Raw genomic sequence first — 18,507 nt, 5'->3', positions numbered from 1 at the left:
AGCGTGTCTGTATGTGTGTATGGGTGTGTGAGTATGCGTGTGTGTGTATATATGTGTGTGATTGTGTGTGTGGGTGTCTGTATGTGTATATGTTTACGTTGTGTGTGAGTATGTGTATATGTGTGTGCGTGTGTGCGCGTGCGTGCGTGTGTGTGTGTGTGTGTGTGTGTGTGTGTGTGTGTGTGTGTGTGTGTGTGTGTGTGTGTGTGTGTAATAATTACATGTGATGAGCGTATCTTTTATGATTTTCAACAACAGAATTTCTAAATCAAAGTTTTAAAACGAATAACGTTTTTGTTTCGTTGTTCTCATTAGTTTATAGACGTAGCATCGACAACCAATTACAATTTCTGAAACTGTTCTTTACAGTCCAAAGTAATAACAACTGCTCGCAAACATGATGTGCTGATGACATACACGACAGTGAAGTTTGTTTGTTCAGTTTATCCTATGTTCGGGCGAATATAGCAAACACAAAAAGAGAATATTTTATGAAGTCGACATTACGCCTGCTACAAGATGTTTGTATGTTGTGATTGAAAAGGCTGTTCTTTGTTATTCGTACACAAATCCAAAACGGGTAAAAGTGTATGTGAAATAATATGTATTTCCTTCTTCTTGGCTTATTATATATGGCTTACATCTCTTCCAAACATGTTCCCTCACCCGTTAAAATTGTTTTGAAAAGAGAGAGAGAGAGAGAGAGAGAGAGAGAGAGAGAGAGAGAGAGAGAGAGAGAGAGAGAGAGAGAGAGAGAGAGAGAGAGAGAGAGAGAGAGAGAGAGAGAGAGCGAGCTAAAGAGAGCGAAATATGGTAAAACCTTCACACACTTTTTGTATTACAGTATAGACATATAGTTCATGTGAAATGAAATCCATATCAGTTTGCCTTTGTGTTCAGAATATATTTGTCTACTATCCATGATGGTATGTGCCGTTGGTAAAACAATCTTCACCCAAAAGAAAATTGTACATTCTGATTGCGTGTGGTTATTAAACACTTTTCTATATCATCAAATCTGGGAGACAAACAGACAGGAACGCTGTGCAAAACAAAAAGAAGGCGAAAAGACCAAGAACGCAGGGGCTGAAGTAAAGAGTGTTGCGTTTTATACTTCTGCAGGTGAAAAACACAAGCCTTCAAGCAGGTGTTCGGAAGGTAAAATGAACACATGTTCTGTTGGACAAGTTTACTGATATGAGCCGTGCAAAGAAAACAAGAATAAATATGTTCCAGCCTGTTACTACATGTCCTTGACAATGATACAAATAGAAAGCTCTGAATTGTTTTTGTTTACCACGCAAGAAAGTTGACATTCCGAAAGTGGGTTTGCTTTTCAACATGTAGACATCTGTTTGCTGAAGGTTGGTTGTTGGATTTCCATGTCCCTTCCACAGGAGCTTGTATCCAACCACCGGTCGATAATTATTTACTGCTGCATGCTTATCGACCGGTGGATGGATACAAGCTCCTGTGGTCCCTTCAACAAATTCAGACGTGTTTCCTTTCACAGCGTACATGGAGTTTTCCGTTGAACTATGTACATTTAGAAATTCCAAAAACTAAGAGACTGCCAACGTTCCAAATTTCAGAATAAAAAAAACAAGAAACAACTTACCTGTCTTGTTTTTTGATTTATTAACATTTAGGTCTATCAAAGTAACATCAAGAAGTTTCTCAAAAATATCTAATAATCTTTTTACAACTGTCACTTCAATTTTTGTTAACAACCTTGAGTCTTGTAATTACTAAATACAAATTAACAAAAAAGGGAGACGGGGGTGGGGGGGGGGGGAGGGGGGGAGGAGAGGTACTACGTGTTGTTACAAAACTTTCAGAGTATTTGTAGAGTAGCGTTTGTCGCGTAATTTGCCACACAGTTGAGTTAGACGTGTTCATTTGTCCAAGGTTGATCGCAGCCAAAATAGGACGGCGTGTCTTCCTCCTTTAAGAGGTATGAATGTGTGATACGTAACTCTGACCAATGTGGGGCGATAGACATATTAGTCTTCTCTCTGAGCACTATTGAGGCAGCATTTGAAAAATCTAGTTAAAAATCTTGTTCTCTTTAATTTGGAAATGTATAGTTACAGCAAGTGTGCAGCCACATACCATTTCTAGAGGAAGAGGATGGCCTGAATGCACTATTCAGACAGCAGATGAATCGTCCTCAGCCTCAGACAGTATAATCGTATGGCCCTTGTACTATGCCGTAGCTGGCTGTTCTTTAGCAACTCAAACAATTTGTGTGCTGACTTTTTCACGTTTACAAACAGCTTGTTCGATTTGGTTGTCCGTGTTTTCAATGGCAGTGATATTTGAAGTGCTGACTGGGATCCCCAGAGCACTTCTGCCTGAGATCATTCGAGCAGCAGAAATCCCTTGAACTCTGTCCATGTTGTCTATGTTCTCAACGCCGCCTGATGTTCCTTGGGCACTGTCAAACTTCCCTTCAGCATTGACCCCTTGAGTAGCTGCTGGTTCGAATCCGCGATCATTGGCTTTTGTGTCTGGACCCACTTTTTCATCTTGAGCTACGTGCTGCTCGGGACCGAACAATGTCAAGATGACAGGCAAAAAGACCACCGAGTTCAGAATGCCAAAAATCATCACCAAGCACATGATCTTGAAGAAGGTGGAAAACACGTAGGCTTCTGATGTTGCCAGCAGCAGGACCCCAACTAGCGAAGAGATCCCTCCGTTGAGGATAGGGCTGGCGGCGTGGGTGATGGCGTCGAAGGCTCTTTCTTTGCGAGTGAAAGAGTTGGACATCAGATAGGCCGAACAGACGTGTGCAGAGAAGTCCACCGCGAAGCCCACACTCATGACGAGATGAATCATGGTGACGGATGACAAGGTGATGTCCAGGAAATACATAAAGCCAAAGATGTTGACGGTGATCATCATAATATTGAGAGTAGTAAGCGCTACCATGAAGGGATGGGGAAGCAAGAAACTGCAGACTACGACCATGGCTAAAATGGCACAGCCAACTGTCTGGAGGGTAGCCGGCAAAGTCGCCAAGTATTGCTCAAACAGCTCGAAGCTCTGCTGATAGGCAATGACAGGCAAGGGACTCTTTTCTGCCACCTCTCTCATGCGGACCATCAGGTTGGCCATACCGTATTGCTCCCTGAATCCGTGTGACAACACAGAACAACGTGATGCTACGATCTTATCATTCTTGTCGATTATTATATCTCCATAAAACATCGGAAAGTGTTCCACAAATCTCTTTAGAGCAACAGGCAAAGTCTCGTTGCCATAGAAGGGAGAACTGAGGAAAGCAGTCATCCAGCATTGCTCAAAATCAGGCATGATATCTTGGTCCTTCTTGGCTGCCTTCAGAAGATCTTTCACTTGTTCTTGGACCTTGGTGTCAGTGTAATCCAGCTCTTTTATAAAGTGGAAACCGATAGGAATGTGGGCCGGGAAGTACTTGTTCTTGGTGGTGATAAAGTCGTAGTAGTAGGATGACTTGAGCACCAGATCCTTGAAGTCCAAGCCTTGCTTGATATTGACAGCACCATAGATGGACACGGCAAGCAGCGAGGCGAACAACAGCGGCACGACGTAGCGCGAAGCACGCAAGTTCGCCAGCCGTGGGATGAACATTCTGGGCACCTTCTCGCACATGCTCTCATCGTCGCGAGGCCGGTGCGGCGGATGTCCACCACACAGATAGCTGTACACGGCAGACTTTCCCTCCTCTCTCAGCCGCTGACGAGGCGTGACAGGGTGGCAGGTAAGGCAATGGCGGCCGCTGTAGACACGACGACCGTGCAAGGACAGACAGGCAGCGAAGAGCGTCAGATGACTGATGTAAACAAACAGCACGGCTACGCCTGGAGAAAATAAACACACACACAAATACAAGCCTTAATCCCGTCCTAAATTGAGTCCGAAGTCGACTTCGCGAAGTCTTTTTACCGAACACTCAGTGCTAAAGCTTCGGGCGGCCAGCTTCGCGAAGTCTTTTTTACCGAACACTCAATGCTAAAGCTTCGGGCGGCCAGCTTCGCGAAGTCTTTTTACCGAACACTCAATGCTAAAGCTTCGGGCGGCCAGCTTCGCGAAGTCTTTTTACCGAACACTCAATGCTAAAGCTTCGGGCGGCCAGCTTCGCGAAGTCTTTTTACCGAACACTCAGTGCTAAAGCTTCGGGCGGCCAGCTTCGCGAAGTATACCTTGCGTAGTCGACTTCGCCCAGTTAAAGATAAGCAAATATACGTACCATCTAAGAAAGGCTACATTACATAAGCAGCATCAACGAACACAATGTAAACAAAATGCTCGACTACAATCCAAAAGATGAAGTTAGAATTGCTCGTGCACATTTCAAAACGTTATTAGTACACACCTTTTGCACATTGATATAGGGCAGCCTTGCAATGTCTGTTTAATAGTATTTACACTTTGATGTCGCTCTGTATAAAGTTGATAGTAACGCATTTTTAACCTTGCCCGGCTTGTAGTCGGGACGTTGAAGTTGCACCAGCATGTGTTCTGGTTAGTATTAAAAGACGACCTTTGTGAGTAAGAAGCCTCTTACAGCAAGACACAAAATAGCATTGGATTAGGAGGTCATCAGGAACGAAAAGCCAAGGGTTAAAATCAATATATCGTCACGCTCATAAGAAAAATACCTACCTCAGTGTTAGGCATTTCTGCAGTGAGACTACAGGGGAAGCTACTGGAAGGGTACCTATCATGTGTTAGAGAGTACACACTCTCAGACCACCGGAAATTGTTGTCACGGTTACGTTAGCAAAACTGCCGTTCTCGTTTCTGAGTTAGGCAATTTCCTGAAGAGAGTGCTGCTTTCATACAGGAAGACTGTTTGGTGTACAAAAGCTTATTTGAGTTGTTATGCACTTGTGCTGATTGAAAATGTTGCTGCTAGCTCTTTAACTCTCGCTTATTCCGCTTTCAACCGCTCGAGATAGGCAGTTTGCAACTTATTACAAACATAAGATAGGCAGATTGTTCAAAAACGTTTTTTTCAAGATATGAAGATATGCCGAGTAAAAGCATAGCCGAAACCTCAGTGAACCTTACCAGCATATAAGCAGAAATTGCGCACACTGAAGAAGACAGAGGAGTATCCGATCATGAAGGCCAGGAAGTCAGTAAGGGAAGTCACTGTCATGCCCACACCAGCAACGGACAAGGTCATGCTGACACGATCAGGGACGCTCAAGTCTGGCTGGTGTAAGGTCTCGCTCCATGATGACATCAAGAGGAACATGTCGTCCACGCCAATACCTGAACAAGATGTAGCCAGATGAAACATCATTTCTGCGAATATCACGGAATAATAATAATAATAATAATAATAATAACGGGCATTTATAAAGCGCCTTATCAAAAGTTCAAGGCGCGGGACAATACATGTATACAAAAATCATACAATCACTGTCAGATTCAAACAACACATCATGCACATCTCACATCCCCAGACTCTCAAACAGAAAGGTCACCAAGAACATGTCATCCGCAACAATGCCCGAAACAAACGTGAAAATTGCCAAACCAATGGCAAGGGGGCGCGCGCATAGTGCGAACAAACGTCTAAACCATTTCGCACTCACACACACACACACACACACACACACACACGCAGCTTCTCTCGATTCCAAGTCCACCACAATACATTAGTCAACTTGGACTATGTAAGAAGCTCACCGACCTAATGCGTACTAATTGTCTAATACTGTCGCTGACTAGGTTCAGCAGACAATTTGATTGGTTTTGTTCGGGTTTTTTCCCAAAGGACATGTACACAGTATGTACAACAGAGAGAGAGAGAGAGAGAGAGAGAGAGAGAGAGAGAGAGAGAGAGAGAGAGAGAGAGAGAGAGAGAGAGAGAGAGAGAGAGAGAGAGAGAGAGAGAAATGAAAAGAGAGAGAAAATTAGAGCGAGGGAGAGAATTAGAGCAAACGACAGACAGAAAGACACACACAGACGAAGCAATAGGGCCAGTGCCAGACAAACGACTCACCAATAAGCAAAAAAGGCACGACGAAATTGATGATAGCAAAGTCTACACCAAGGAGACAGAGGAAACCAATAGCGCCCAAAATGCCCAGAGCTGTGGCCAGTACGCCGGCAATGGCCAGCAGGGCCCGCGTGGACACAACGTCTCCGCCCACAGTGACCAGGCTGGAGTACACGATGATGATTAGCACTGTTCCCACGAACAGCGCCTTGTCCCCTTCCACAGCCCTGGTCAGCTCGTCCGAAACGGATTCTAGGTGTTCGTAGTAGACCCTGCATGACCACACACACACAAGTTTTTTTTTTAACTCATCCTTACCACCCCGATGAAGTCAACGACTGTCTCAGAATTGGCGTTTACCGGTAATTACCGGTATTTTAGCGGTTGAAAAGAGAGAAACTACGGGAACAAAACTGGCTGACAGTTTGACCTACCGGTTGAACTTTTTAGAACCACCGGGTTTTTTTCGCTGGTAAAACAATAAAACCAGTTCTCTGAGTTGGACTCTTACTGGTTCCAATGACCAGCCTACCGTTTTTTCTGGACTGTTTGCATCATAAAAGTACCGGTTTGAAAACATCACTAGCGCCATCACTGTGTCTGACGAAAATGTAATAAAGAATTTACCTAAAATGGTTGCTGTTCAGTGTTGTGTTTTCTTTTTCTGTTGACTAAAAACTAAGTTCGTTTTGGTCAAGGCCCAAAGAATGGAGGTCTGTCTATCTCGGGGCTTTGTCAAAAAACAAAACTAAGTAATCGCTCTTTAGGCATACGACATGTGTAATGGAGTAGGCGAGAGTTGTACGGAACCTTTCTCCTGGCACCTGGGAGACAAATGATTGGTTGCTTCCTTATGTCAACATTTATTCACACACACACACACACACACACACACACACACACACACACACACACACACACACACACACATTCCTCCCTGCAACTGGATCATTTTGACAGTGGGCAACTGAGTCAGTGTTCCAGACTGGTGGGGGAGTGTTATTGTGTGTGTGTGTGTGTGTGTGTGTGTGTGTGTGTGTGTGTGTGTGTGTGTGTGTTCTTGTATTTTTTCTCTAGTCCAGGTTCCAGACAAGTCCTACCCGTGACAGTGGGCAACTGAGTCAGTGTTCCAGTCTGGTGGGAGGTGTCATTGTGTGTGTGTGTGTATGTGTGTGTGTGTGTGTGTGTGTGTGTGTGTGTGTGTGTGTGTCTGTGTGTGTGTGTATGAGAGAGAGAGAGAGTTAAGAGTGTGGAGAGAGAGAGAGAAAAAGAAAGAGAGAGAGAGAGAGAGGGGGGGGAAGAGAAAGTGTTAAGGTCACTTAATTTTGGATTTTTGAAAGGAGATGTCTGTGACTCAACGTCAAGGTATTCTCACATGCATTCCTAAAGATGATAAAGATGAAATATATTTGAAGAACTGGAGACCAATTACATTGTTAAATACAGTATATAAGATAGCATCATCTTGCATATATATCGGAAAGAATTAAAGGGCAGCTGTCGGGTTGCCTGGTCTCAAAAATGCGCGGAGTCGCGTGCAAAAACGCGTTTAAGAGTTTTCCGAGTTGATTCAACTAAAGACTGTTGATTTGGTCCAGAAGAAGACACTTTCATCATTAGTTTGAAACCATTAAAATGCGTGAAACTTTCTGCTAGTTCTCACAATCCGCAAAAAAACGAAGCAGTTGGCAGGCCGAAACGACTCAAAATCCGCGACCGACAACTCTGTCAGCACAAGAAAGACGCCGCAGCGTTAGCCTTGCTGTGACGTCACTCGAGGAAGCTGATAAGGCCGCTGTGAAGTTTACAGTACAATGTAGACTACAGCTGGACATCTGTAATGCTGTACGCGTGATTGATTCTTGCACAAAGTAAAGTATTAGGATGGTAATATCTTCTCAAGACCCACGTTCACATTTTCTCTTCTTTGATCTGACCGACTGCAACCTTTACAAGTCATTTCTAAAGTGGTTCACATGCTGTTGCTACTCCTCCAGTCCACCCGGTTAAACCATAAAGTTGCTCAACCACAGACCCTCGTGTCCCTTGTCAGCAGACACTGTACACTTATGAAGAAGGTCCGCTTGAGGTGTCACACCAATTACCGTGTACGTGTGAGGTACTGAATTCAAGACAAAAGCCAACTCTGTCGGTGGGAAAATCTAGGAAAGAGATGATGATAATACATCTTCAGTTACTCACTCAAGTAGATAGACGAGATAAGATAAAGGGAAGAGAGACGGAGACAAAGATGAAACAGTGGATCTAGTGTGGAAAATGGGGGAGGGGGGTTCGGCCGCAAAAAAAAGATGAATTTGTCAAACTGTGTTTGTGATGGTTATCGTGTGTGTGTGTGTGTGTGTGTGTGTGTGTGTGTGTGTGTGTGTGTGATAACACGTATGTGTGTGTGTGTGTGTGTATATGTGTGATAACACGTTTGTGTCTGTGTGTGTCTGTGTGTGAGTGTGTTTGTGTGTGTGTGTTTGTGTTCCTCGACGCGTGACAATATCTGCCAATAAGTTGAACAAAAACAGGGTTCAAGTGGAACAAAAGCAGGAGGGGGACAGAAGACATGTTATGAACTCCGTTTTTTACTGCGAAATTTTGGCCTGGGAGAAGTCACCCCATCCTAAGTTTCTCTTCACCTACCCGTGAAGTATGCTTGAGGGCTTGACTAGACAACCCGATTGCGCCCATTACACGGCATAAAGAGAGCACCGTTCAACCCGGCCGATTCCGCGGCTGACGTCACGCGTCCAAGGGAAGTAATTTTCGAGCGGGCTGCATTGACTCGGCCAAGAATGCAAACTTTCTTCGATTAAAGACATTGTAGCATGTCTAAAGTCTTCGGACTTGTGTTATCAAGCTGTCAAAATCACCAAGTAACTTTTAAGTATAGTTTCAGTTACATGATAACTCATTCTAAGGAACAGATTTTGAGAGCCACAACCCGACAGCTGCCCTTTAAGACTGTTTTGCCAAAACTTATTCATGAGGATCAAACTGGTTTTCTGAAGGGGAGATTTATTGGAGAAAACATTCCACTGTTATATGACATGTTATTTTATACTGAAACAAGTAATATACCTGGACTGCTTTTCATGGTCGATTTTGCGAAGGCGTTCGATAGTATATCACCTGGCCTTTTATTGAAAAATCCCTTATCAAATTTAATTTTGGGGATGACATAAGACCATGGATTTTTTCTTTTTATTGTAATATTTACTCTTGCGTCAATGTGAATGGTCAATATTTCAAGTGGTTCAGTGAAGAGCGTGGTACCAGGCAGGGAGATCCTCTGTCACCGTATTTATACCTTCTTTGTGCAGAGATTTTGTCTATTATGATTCGTCAGAATGAGAATATACATGGAATCCAGGTTGGAGATAGAGAAATTCTCCAATCGCAGTTTGCAGATGACACAACCTTTTTTCCTAGATGGTACCAAAGAATCTTTCTGTGCCTGCATTAAAGTGTTAAACACATTTTGCATTATTATCTGGACTTACGATACATTATGATAACTCTGCTGTTGTGTGGATAGGGTCTTTTAAAAAATCAAATGTTAAATTTATGCAAGAATTAAATTTGAAGTGGAACCCAACTGTATTTAGAGTGCTAGGCATACTTTTTTCGGTGAAAGTGGAAGAAATAGTGAACATAAATCATGAAAACAAGTTCCAAGAAATTCGGAGGTATTTAAATATGTGGTCAAAGAGAAATCTTACACCATTCGGTAAAGTAACAGCTATAAAGACACTGGTTATTGTTGTGTTCTTGCATACAGCAAAGTGTAAGACGAAGACACAGCTTGTGTGTTCAAGTGGGATGCTTTTATTCCCGGTCCACGTGTGATCTCCTCGTTTAACAATGGCCGCTATCTTCTCGGTTCTTCCGAGATCATACGAGATTGATTAACATGGATCTGGAAGTGGACTAGGATGGACACAACAGTTGTCAAGATTAACTCACCTATTTATGAATGTACCAGATCCTGAGAAACATTTTTTAGATGAATTGAATAAACTGCTCTATTCCTTTTTATGGAATGAAAAACCAGATAAAATTAAAAGAAAAATAGTTGTACAGCCATATGAAAATGGTGGACTGACGATGGTGGATGTCTATTGTAACTTAGCTGTTTTAAAATTGACATGGTTGAACAGGATTTTTGTTGAATACTGGGAAGATTGTACATATTTTGAAGATAATTTGTCCCCAGGTTTGTCGTGTGGAATACAAATGTTTTGATGCATAAAGTAAAGAACCCTTTTTGGTTTAAGTGCATCTAAACCCCATTTTTCAAACCAAAACCCTTATTACCAATGCAAACATACACTCAGATGCATTCCATCCCCACCCATCAAAAGGCCCAGCGAGTGGGAAAAGTCCGTAAAAGCTCGCACCTGCCAGCCTTCCGCTGAAACAAGACGATGATGCTTAAAATAGAAACTTCGGCAGATGACGTAGCACTGGGACTGGGAGTGGGAGCGGAAGCAGCGCCCTCTCCATGGATCTAACTTTCTGCAAACACGAGTCAGCATGAGTAGATAGTTTCTGCGTCGTTTACGGTTGCAATACTATCTCTGCAAACCGGGAATAAGTAAGCTTACTCACGGGTTCCCTGGGGTCTCTCACAGAAGGAAAGCTTGGATTGACTTTGTAGAAACGTCCAGAACAGATTATTCACAACTAAAAGACCACCGAGTGGACACCATTTTGCAGATGATGCATTTGCAGAACAGTTCACAGCTCCCTTGTTCGAATCCGAACTCGGTTATCGTCCGAATCGGAGGTTGATGGAGGATTCTGTCCCGTCAGGGATCCCACTAACGCGCATCAATGTGCAGAAGAATTTGAATGCAGCAAAAAGGACAGTGGAGACAGCTGACGAAGAAGTGTCCAACCGGAGAAAGACTCAAAGAGGCGACGGAAAAGAAAAGTGATGAAGGCAAGTGATCGATATATGTTTCTCTTGTTGGTGCATGATTAAATTTAACGGCAGACGTAGTGTGTTGCATCTCCATCGTTTATGTAAGGTATGTGTGTCCGTGTGAATATGTGTAGGAGGGAGACTGAGACTAAAAAAATCTGGGCGGGGATATAGCTCAGTTGGTAGCGCGCTGGATTTGTATTCAGTTGGCCGCTGTCAGCGTGAGTTCGATCCCAGGTTCGGCGGAAATTTATTTCACAGAGTCAACTTTGTGTGCAGACTCTCTTCGGTGTCCGAACCTCCCCCCGTGTACACTACATTGGGTGTGCACGTTAAAGATCCCACGATTGACAAAAGGGTCTTTCCTGGCAAAATTGCTTAGGCACAGTTAATAATTGTCTACCTATACCCGTGTGACTTGGAATAATAGGCCGTGAAAGGTAAATATGCGCCGAAATGGCTGCAATCTACTGGCCGTATAAAATTTCATCTCACACGGCATCACTGCAGAGCGCCTATAACTGTACCCACGGAATATGCGCGAAATAAGACTCATTGATTGATTGATTGATTGATTGATTAAATAAATCTGATTTCTGAGTTCTCTCTGGTCTTGCCAATAAAAGAATAACGAAGAGATACACACAGAAGAACACACACACACACAAACACACACACACACACACCAACCGACACACCCAACCACACCCATAGACATGCATATACACTTTCTTTGATCCAGAATCACAGAGACAGACGGACAGACACACGCACACGTACGCAAAGACATGCACATACACTTTGATCCAGAATCACAGACAGACACACAGATAGACACATAGACAGACAGACAGACACACACACTCACACGTAAACGCACGCAGTCACATTCATACGCCCATATACACACACACAATCACACTCGAAACACACGCATACACACACATCAAACCTCAAGCAGATTCCTTTTACATTGTAGACATATCTAGGTCATTGATTTTTAGATTCATTCTTGTAAAATCTCCCAAATCTGAAACAAATAGTGCAAACAAGTGTCTTGTGCAAGGAAGATAATTTTGATGCAATTGTTTTAAAGCAATGACATTGCATAGTGATATCCTTCAAAAATTAATGAAAATAAGGAATTGAAATCTCTACACAATTTGTCTTCCTTGTTTTCTGTATGACATTGATTTATACGATTATCCCCGAGTACGCTAGTACTAGGGCTCAGCAGACTTTAATTGTCTGTCTGTCTGTCTGTCTGTCTCGACTTAACAGCTTATTGCTGGGAAACTACTGGGCGCAGTTCGTTCAAAGGTTGATACACTAACTTGATAATAGGTCCGATTGATCGTATTAAAACTTCATAATGTTACCTGGGACCTAAATGCGAAATAAACCACAAAAAAACGACTTGGCAGTGGGAGGAATTCGCGGAGCCACAGCCAGCCAGGCAGTCTGATAGAACAGCCGAACGCGTCACACAGTGACGAGAAATATAGCGTCATAAAAAGATTAAGTCACGGTCGAAAGTCTTTGACGTCAATTAATGCATCATCCCTGTAGTCGTTTTCTCTCGCGCGGTGTGTGTGTGTGTGTGTGTGTGTGTGTGTGTGTTCATTTTGTGCAAATGTGTTAGTGTTACTGTTTGTGTGTGTGTGTGTGTGTGTGTGCGCGTGCATGAGTCTGTACTTGTGTGTGTGTGTAAGAAAGAGAGAGAGAGAGAGAGAGAGAGAGAGAGAGGGAGAGAGAGATGGAGTGAGGGAGAGAGAGTGTGTGTGTGTGAATGTGTGTGTGCATTTTCACTGTGATCAAATAAAAGAGAAAGGCCAGTCACCACGCACATCCTCGCATGCAATGTATTTATATAGCAAAGGGAATGCCTGTAATTCACACAGAGCAATCACTTGGTCTTAACTCATAACTCATAACTCATAACATTTTATTGATCCAACAAAGGAAATTAAATTGGTCATCAGCACATATAGGTCATTAATTAATAATTATAAAAGAAGAAGAGAAGAAAATTTATAAAACCCATGATAACAAAAAAATATCTAAAGTAATATATGTACAACTACAATACCCTGCAAGACAAAAACTTTCATAATGGGGGAGCGAGCCAGTCTGAAGAGTACTCGGGTCCAGCGCGAGCGGTTTTTTTAGGTAAAATTGTTTTCTCAGAATTGTTCAAAAATAAAATTGAAGGGAAGCAACTAATAGATGAAAGAAAAATATTACACATTCTGTGCTGCATTTTTAATTTTTCTTTTAGATAAGATCTATTAATGAGAATTTTACAATAAATACACATGGAGGAGGGGGGGGGCAGAATGATTTTGAATTAGGTATCTGCCTAATATTTAGTAAAGCGTGGAATTATGACTGAGAGTCATTGATTCAGTGCATTTAAATTTGTATCCTGTTTTCAGGCTGTTCCTAGATCCTTGCCACTCTGCATTACAATGAAAATGGGGACAGAGGTGATGCGCTTGATGAGGAAGGAAATCCGACGTTGTCCATCACATTCCCAAAAGCAAAGAAAGGAGAGTACAGTGTGAGGAAGTCCAAAGGGCCACCAGCTTATGGTAAGTTACATGCAGGGTAACTACTGACTGCTGGTTTTTAGCACACACACACACAAATGAAAATCCTCTTCTTTTCTTATACTCGAGAAATATTACATTTACAGGCTTAACAGATTTTGTTCAGTTGGGTATTCGCTAGAGCTGCAGCATTCTTCCTTAAATGCATTTTTGCAAGCATAAAAGCTGTACTTGGTTCCGTGCTGATAATGCCTTTTCACGACTATCTCATCCTGAGCTATCCACTGTTACATTTACAGGTTACGTGTCAAGATTGCTTCAACGTCTGTTTGAGAAGCTGACAGAGGATCCAGGTGCCTTAGAGGCTTCCTTCCCAGAGGGATTTTGTGACAAACCTGACTTTTTGGCCGCTGCATATCACCACCCATCCCGATAAGAAGCTGTTGCACCATACAGTACAAGATACCCTAACTGATCCCACTTTTTCCCGCTGATGTTAACACCAACGACAATACTGAACAAAATGCACTTGCAAGAGATTACAGTGTTTACTCTTTTATTTCATAAGTGATGCATTAGAATATAAATACATTTTCATGTTACCATTTTCATTCAAGCTCAGACCACTCAAAACCTCTGCAGTACATCAGAAGAAAATGCATATCTGATGGCCCGTACTCTCCGTGAAAGTAAAGGTATCCCGGCTGATTTTCCTCCTTAGCACACCATGGCACCACCTCACAAGCTGTCTGAATCCTATGTAGCGGTACTTCCTGGAAAATAATCACAAAGTCTGTGACATAAGTGTGTGTTGCATAGTCCGGCAGGGTGTTCCTGCAAAAGGTGTGGAAAGTGGAGGGAAGAACACTTATTTTTCGTGAATACAGTGGGATTGATAGAATGGCTTGTTTCATGGCTGGCTGGCTGTGTGTGTGTGTGTGTGTGTGTGTGTGTGTGTGTGTGTGTGTGTGTGTGTGTGTGTGTGTACCCATGTTTCCACAGGTTTGGTTGCCTAAATCACCATAAGGCAACCATCCACACGTGGATGGCAACCTAAACTCTGGATGGCAACCTAATTGTGTGGATGCTCGCTTCATTTAACACCGTTAAATTGACTTTTTTGACGGAAAGAATGTCATAACAATGTTCAAAATGACATTCTTTCCGTCCTCTATAGGCGACGAAATAGGTCAAATTTTGTGCATTTTTTAGTGCAAAATTTTTCGATGCCGGAGCGAGTACTGCACCCAGTGCTGTTGTAGTGCAAGTGCACTAGAAAGGCACTACACCCAGTGCCGCCTCTTAGGTAACCATCCACACTTTAGGTATGTGTGTGTGTGTGTGTGTGTGTGTGTGTGTGTGTGTGTGTGTGTGTGTGTGTGTGTGTGTGTGATGTCTTTGGTAAGCGTAACAGTATGACAAGATCCATGTAAATCTTTCATTTTACCTACTTATTTATGTTTAAAATGTACTTTCCAAAATGTGTTTCTTTCCAGCATTGTGTTGATCTTGTTTCACACAAAGTGTATAAACTATGAATCTATTATTTACTTCTGGACTTCAGTGTGGAGAGATCCGAGGATAACAAAATAATATTTACTGGTGTGTATATAATATATTATATGCATCATAATACCATGTCACACACATCAAAATATAGACGCGTGATCGACAAGAAGAGAAAATACTATGTGTGCACGCGCACTTGTATGTTTTATTTTTTAATTTAATGGTGTGTTTTTTAATGGACCAACTTTCAACTTGTGAGAAAAAAAGTTTTAAAACATGACTAACAAGGATTGCTTTAAACCTGCAAATTAAAACAAAATCTTCCGTCACCTTCTTCTTCAGGTGTGTGAATGAATGGGTGTACGGGGTACATTTGTATGTCATGTGGAACAAGCACATGCTTGGTAAAGAAAGATAGATGTGTCACTTACTCCTTATGAGTAGCCTGTAAAAACCCATGCTCCTCCCGGTACTGGTAATATGCCGTCTCCAGCACATCCGTGTTTAGGCAGACGCTTTCAAATGATGGGAGCTGCGTGATGCATGTAATGCCATTTTTTTCGGGAGGTCTGCAGACATAACAGTATCACTATCGTTATAACTTATGGTTAACTATGACATTAGTGTAAGAACTAAACTTCTAACCGCCATTATGAAGTTAAGGCTTTACAGACTAGTTTAGTAGTTATGGTAATGAATAACCTCTGCATCTATGTTGCAAAATAGTCACACTTTTCCTTTGCTCTTTTCATAACAAAATGGAAATTAACTAAATAATGAGGATAACCTTAAATCTTCCAAAACAATAACATGCCAAGTAAAAAGTAATACATACCTGCGACTGTTCAGCTTCTCCGTAGTTTTAGTAGACTCTGTGCAACAGTTGCATTCCTCCATTTTCTCCATCTCCACACAGTTGCCACATTCACACCTAAAAGTATCACAAACAAACTTCACTCGTTTCTATCCTTCCGCTGAGTGTTGCGAATGCACACATGTTGGAAGTATTCTTAGATTTCATTAGAAAGAAATAATAAGATTAGTTCTAAAAACTTAACTAGCCACTGTTCCCTTCAGAAACCTCCAACTCAAAATGTAAACACTAGGGACTGCCAGATTCGCCTTTGTCAAAAGCTCGTGCGTGTCGATCTTCGTGATAAGTTTGCTTCAATAAAATGTTCATGCCTGGTGCATTTCTTGCATATATATATAGGCCTAACCACGTCATGTCCCAAATAGACACTAGTTCTGGGGACAGACTGAAAAACCAAGTTAGCAAAGCCTAGTGCACAAACACGGACGCCCACACAAACGGTACTCATGTCACAGTTCAGATCTAGATCTAGACTCCAAGCTTGACACATCCTGTCAGAATTTCCGTTCCTCGGTTGCGTGTACCCAAAATAAAACGTGACTTCGTTACTCACCAGTCTGTGTTCCCAAGGCAATTAATCATGCTGCTGTTGTCAGAAAGATGATTTTCCTCCACGTTCCTTTCATTTTCTCGTGCCCGAGGTTCAAACATATATTTGTTATGGTACAACGCGATTGTGGTTCAAACGCGTTGTGTGCTCGGCTGTCAGCCATTATGCTCTGTTCCCAGTGCGGCTGGCGCTTCGAGAGTTCTCGGGTTTTCTCGGCAAAGTCCGGATCAGCAAATTTAGCACGCATGCCAGTTGGCGAACGGCTGAGCGCAGAGCCGTTAAAGTGCAGAAAAATGTCGTAACTGGAACCCCTCTACACACACTCAAAACTGTACTTGCAGGGTTTAGACACACTTTAAGCATTATAAACGATTTGTCTGTAAATGTGTGCCTCAGAATGTTGATGAATTTATCTCAGAGCCACTGCATTTCAATGTCCATGTCTGTCGAGACAAAAAGATTATTTTTATTTCAAACTGGATTGAGAATGGAGTTGTCTCAATAGGGCATCTGCTTGACCAAATGGCTACTTGCCTTATGAAGATTTTAAGATAGCTTACCCTCATGTGTCTGTAAATTTTATTCTGTATGAAGGTGTATTACGTGCAGTAAACGTTATCAACAAAAATTAAATATAGATTTAGAAAAAAATTATGTGTTGTCCGAAATGTTGTCATGTAAACTTGTTTCACAATCTGATTCACAGATTTTGTATAAGAAGTTTTTTTTTTACTTTTAGGGATTTTTTTAAAGTGGCTTCAGGAAAGTTTTTCACACTGTGCACAGTTGATTTTATCAAAGGAATTTATTATGCTTGGTTGTAAAGAGGCTGTACATACAGACAGGGTTTTTGATTTGTTCTTGTTGCTAGCAACATATTATTTGTATACCGCAAGACTGAAAGACATGCTGCCACAGATTGATATTTTTAAGAAAATTGTACAACAACGATTTAGAACAGAAAGATATAACGCCTTCATTAGTAGCAATATTCAGCAATTTAATACTGATTGGAACAAGTACACGGATTATTTTTGATTGATCCTGTTTTTGTGTGTGTTTTTTGTCTCCTATTATACGCGTCCAGTTTAAAGGCCTTCTATGTCCACATGCCCGTTTTGTTTTTAATTGAACCTGTACTCAATAACAATTACTCAGACCACCACCATCTCTCTCTCTCTCTCTCTCTCTCTCTCTCTCTCTCTCTCTCTCTCTCTCTCTCTCTCTCTCTCTCTCTCTCTCTCTCTGTCTCTCTCTCTCCTTCTTACACCCCTTACCTGTTCGCAAACCTTCACCCATATTTATTGTATATATATACGTGCCAAGGTATATTTGTAAACTTGTCTTTATATAAAAACAAGTCGCGTAAGGCAAAAATACAACATTTAGTCAAGCTGTCGAACTCACAGAGTGAAACTGAACGTCGAACTCGCAACCTCTCGCTTCCGAGCGCAAGTGCGTTACCACTCGGCCACCCAGTCCCAGCACACACACACATACACCACGACCCTCGTCTCGATTCCCCCTCTATGTTAAAACATTTAGTCAAAACTTGACTAAATGTAAAAACCAGAGTGTGGAGAGAGAGAGAGAGAGAGAGAGAGAGAGAGAGAGAGAGAGAGAGAGAGGCAAGAGAGAGAGAGAGAGAGAGAGAGAGAGAGAGAGAGAGCAGCATGCGAGATACGAGAGAGAGAGAGAGCCAGAGAGAGAGAGAGAGCGGCATGCGAGATACGAGAGAGAGAGATACGAGAGAGAGAGAGAGAGAGAGAGAGAGAGAGAGAGAGAGAGAGAGAGAGAGAGAGAGAGAGAGAGAGAGAGAGCCAGAGAGAAATAAACTCACACAGTGTGTTTCAGGTTCACTTTCCCCATGCTCTTCACGAAGTTTTGGTAGAAATAGGACTTTTCGTTCATGACGTACCGAACCTTGAGAAGCCTGGCCGAAATCATGACCTTGGTCTTTTCCTCCACCTTGACCCCGGCGAGGAAGAACGAGATACAAGTCGATCTATTGTTTCTGGGGTCAGTCCAATCCGGGTACTTTACTTGTTTCATGTTTACCAAGTACCTGAACTGCGTCCCAACGAATTGCTGACC

At 42.3% G+C, this 18,507-nt stretch overlaps 1 protein-coding gene and 1 long non-coding RNA gene across 2 annotated transcripts in view; both read right to left on the bottom strand.

Moving 5' to 3' along the window:
- Window positions 1-18,507, bottom strand: part of LOC138967215 (uncharacterized) — a 181,478-nt gene that overhangs the window by 112,448 nt on the left and 50,523 nt on the right. The gene's annotated exons all lie outside the window — the stretch shown is intronic.
- The window catches only part of LOC138967210 (patched domain-containing protein 3-like), a 17,963-nt gene continuing 1,077 nt past the window's right edge, over window positions 1,622-18,507 (bottom strand). Inside the window, exons 2-5 of the mRNA XM_070339730.1 lie at window positions 18,254-18,507; window positions 6,002-6,270; window positions 5,059-5,265; window positions 1,622-3,845 (exon numbers count right to left, since the gene is read on the bottom strand). The exon at window positions 18,254-18,507 is cut by the window's right edge and continues 458 nt beyond it. Of these exons, the coding sequence (XP_070195831.1) occupies window positions 2,236-3,845; window positions 5,059-5,265; window positions 6,002-6,270; window positions 18,254-18,507 (2,340 nt within the window). The 3' untranslated portion in view covers window positions 1,622-2,235. The remainder of the gene's footprint in view (window positions 3,846-5,058; window positions 5,266-6,001; window positions 6,271-18,253) is intronic.

This window comes from Littorina saxatilis, linkage group LG5 (assembly GCF_037325665.1).
Source record: "Littorina saxatilis isolate snail1 linkage group LG5, US_GU_Lsax_2.0, whole genome shotgun sequence".
NCBI classification, from domain to species: Eukaryota; Metazoa; Mollusca; class Gastropoda; order Littorinimorpha; family Littorinidae; genus Littorina; species Littorina saxatilis.
This window is presented reverse-complemented; position numbering and strand designations above follow the sequence as displayed.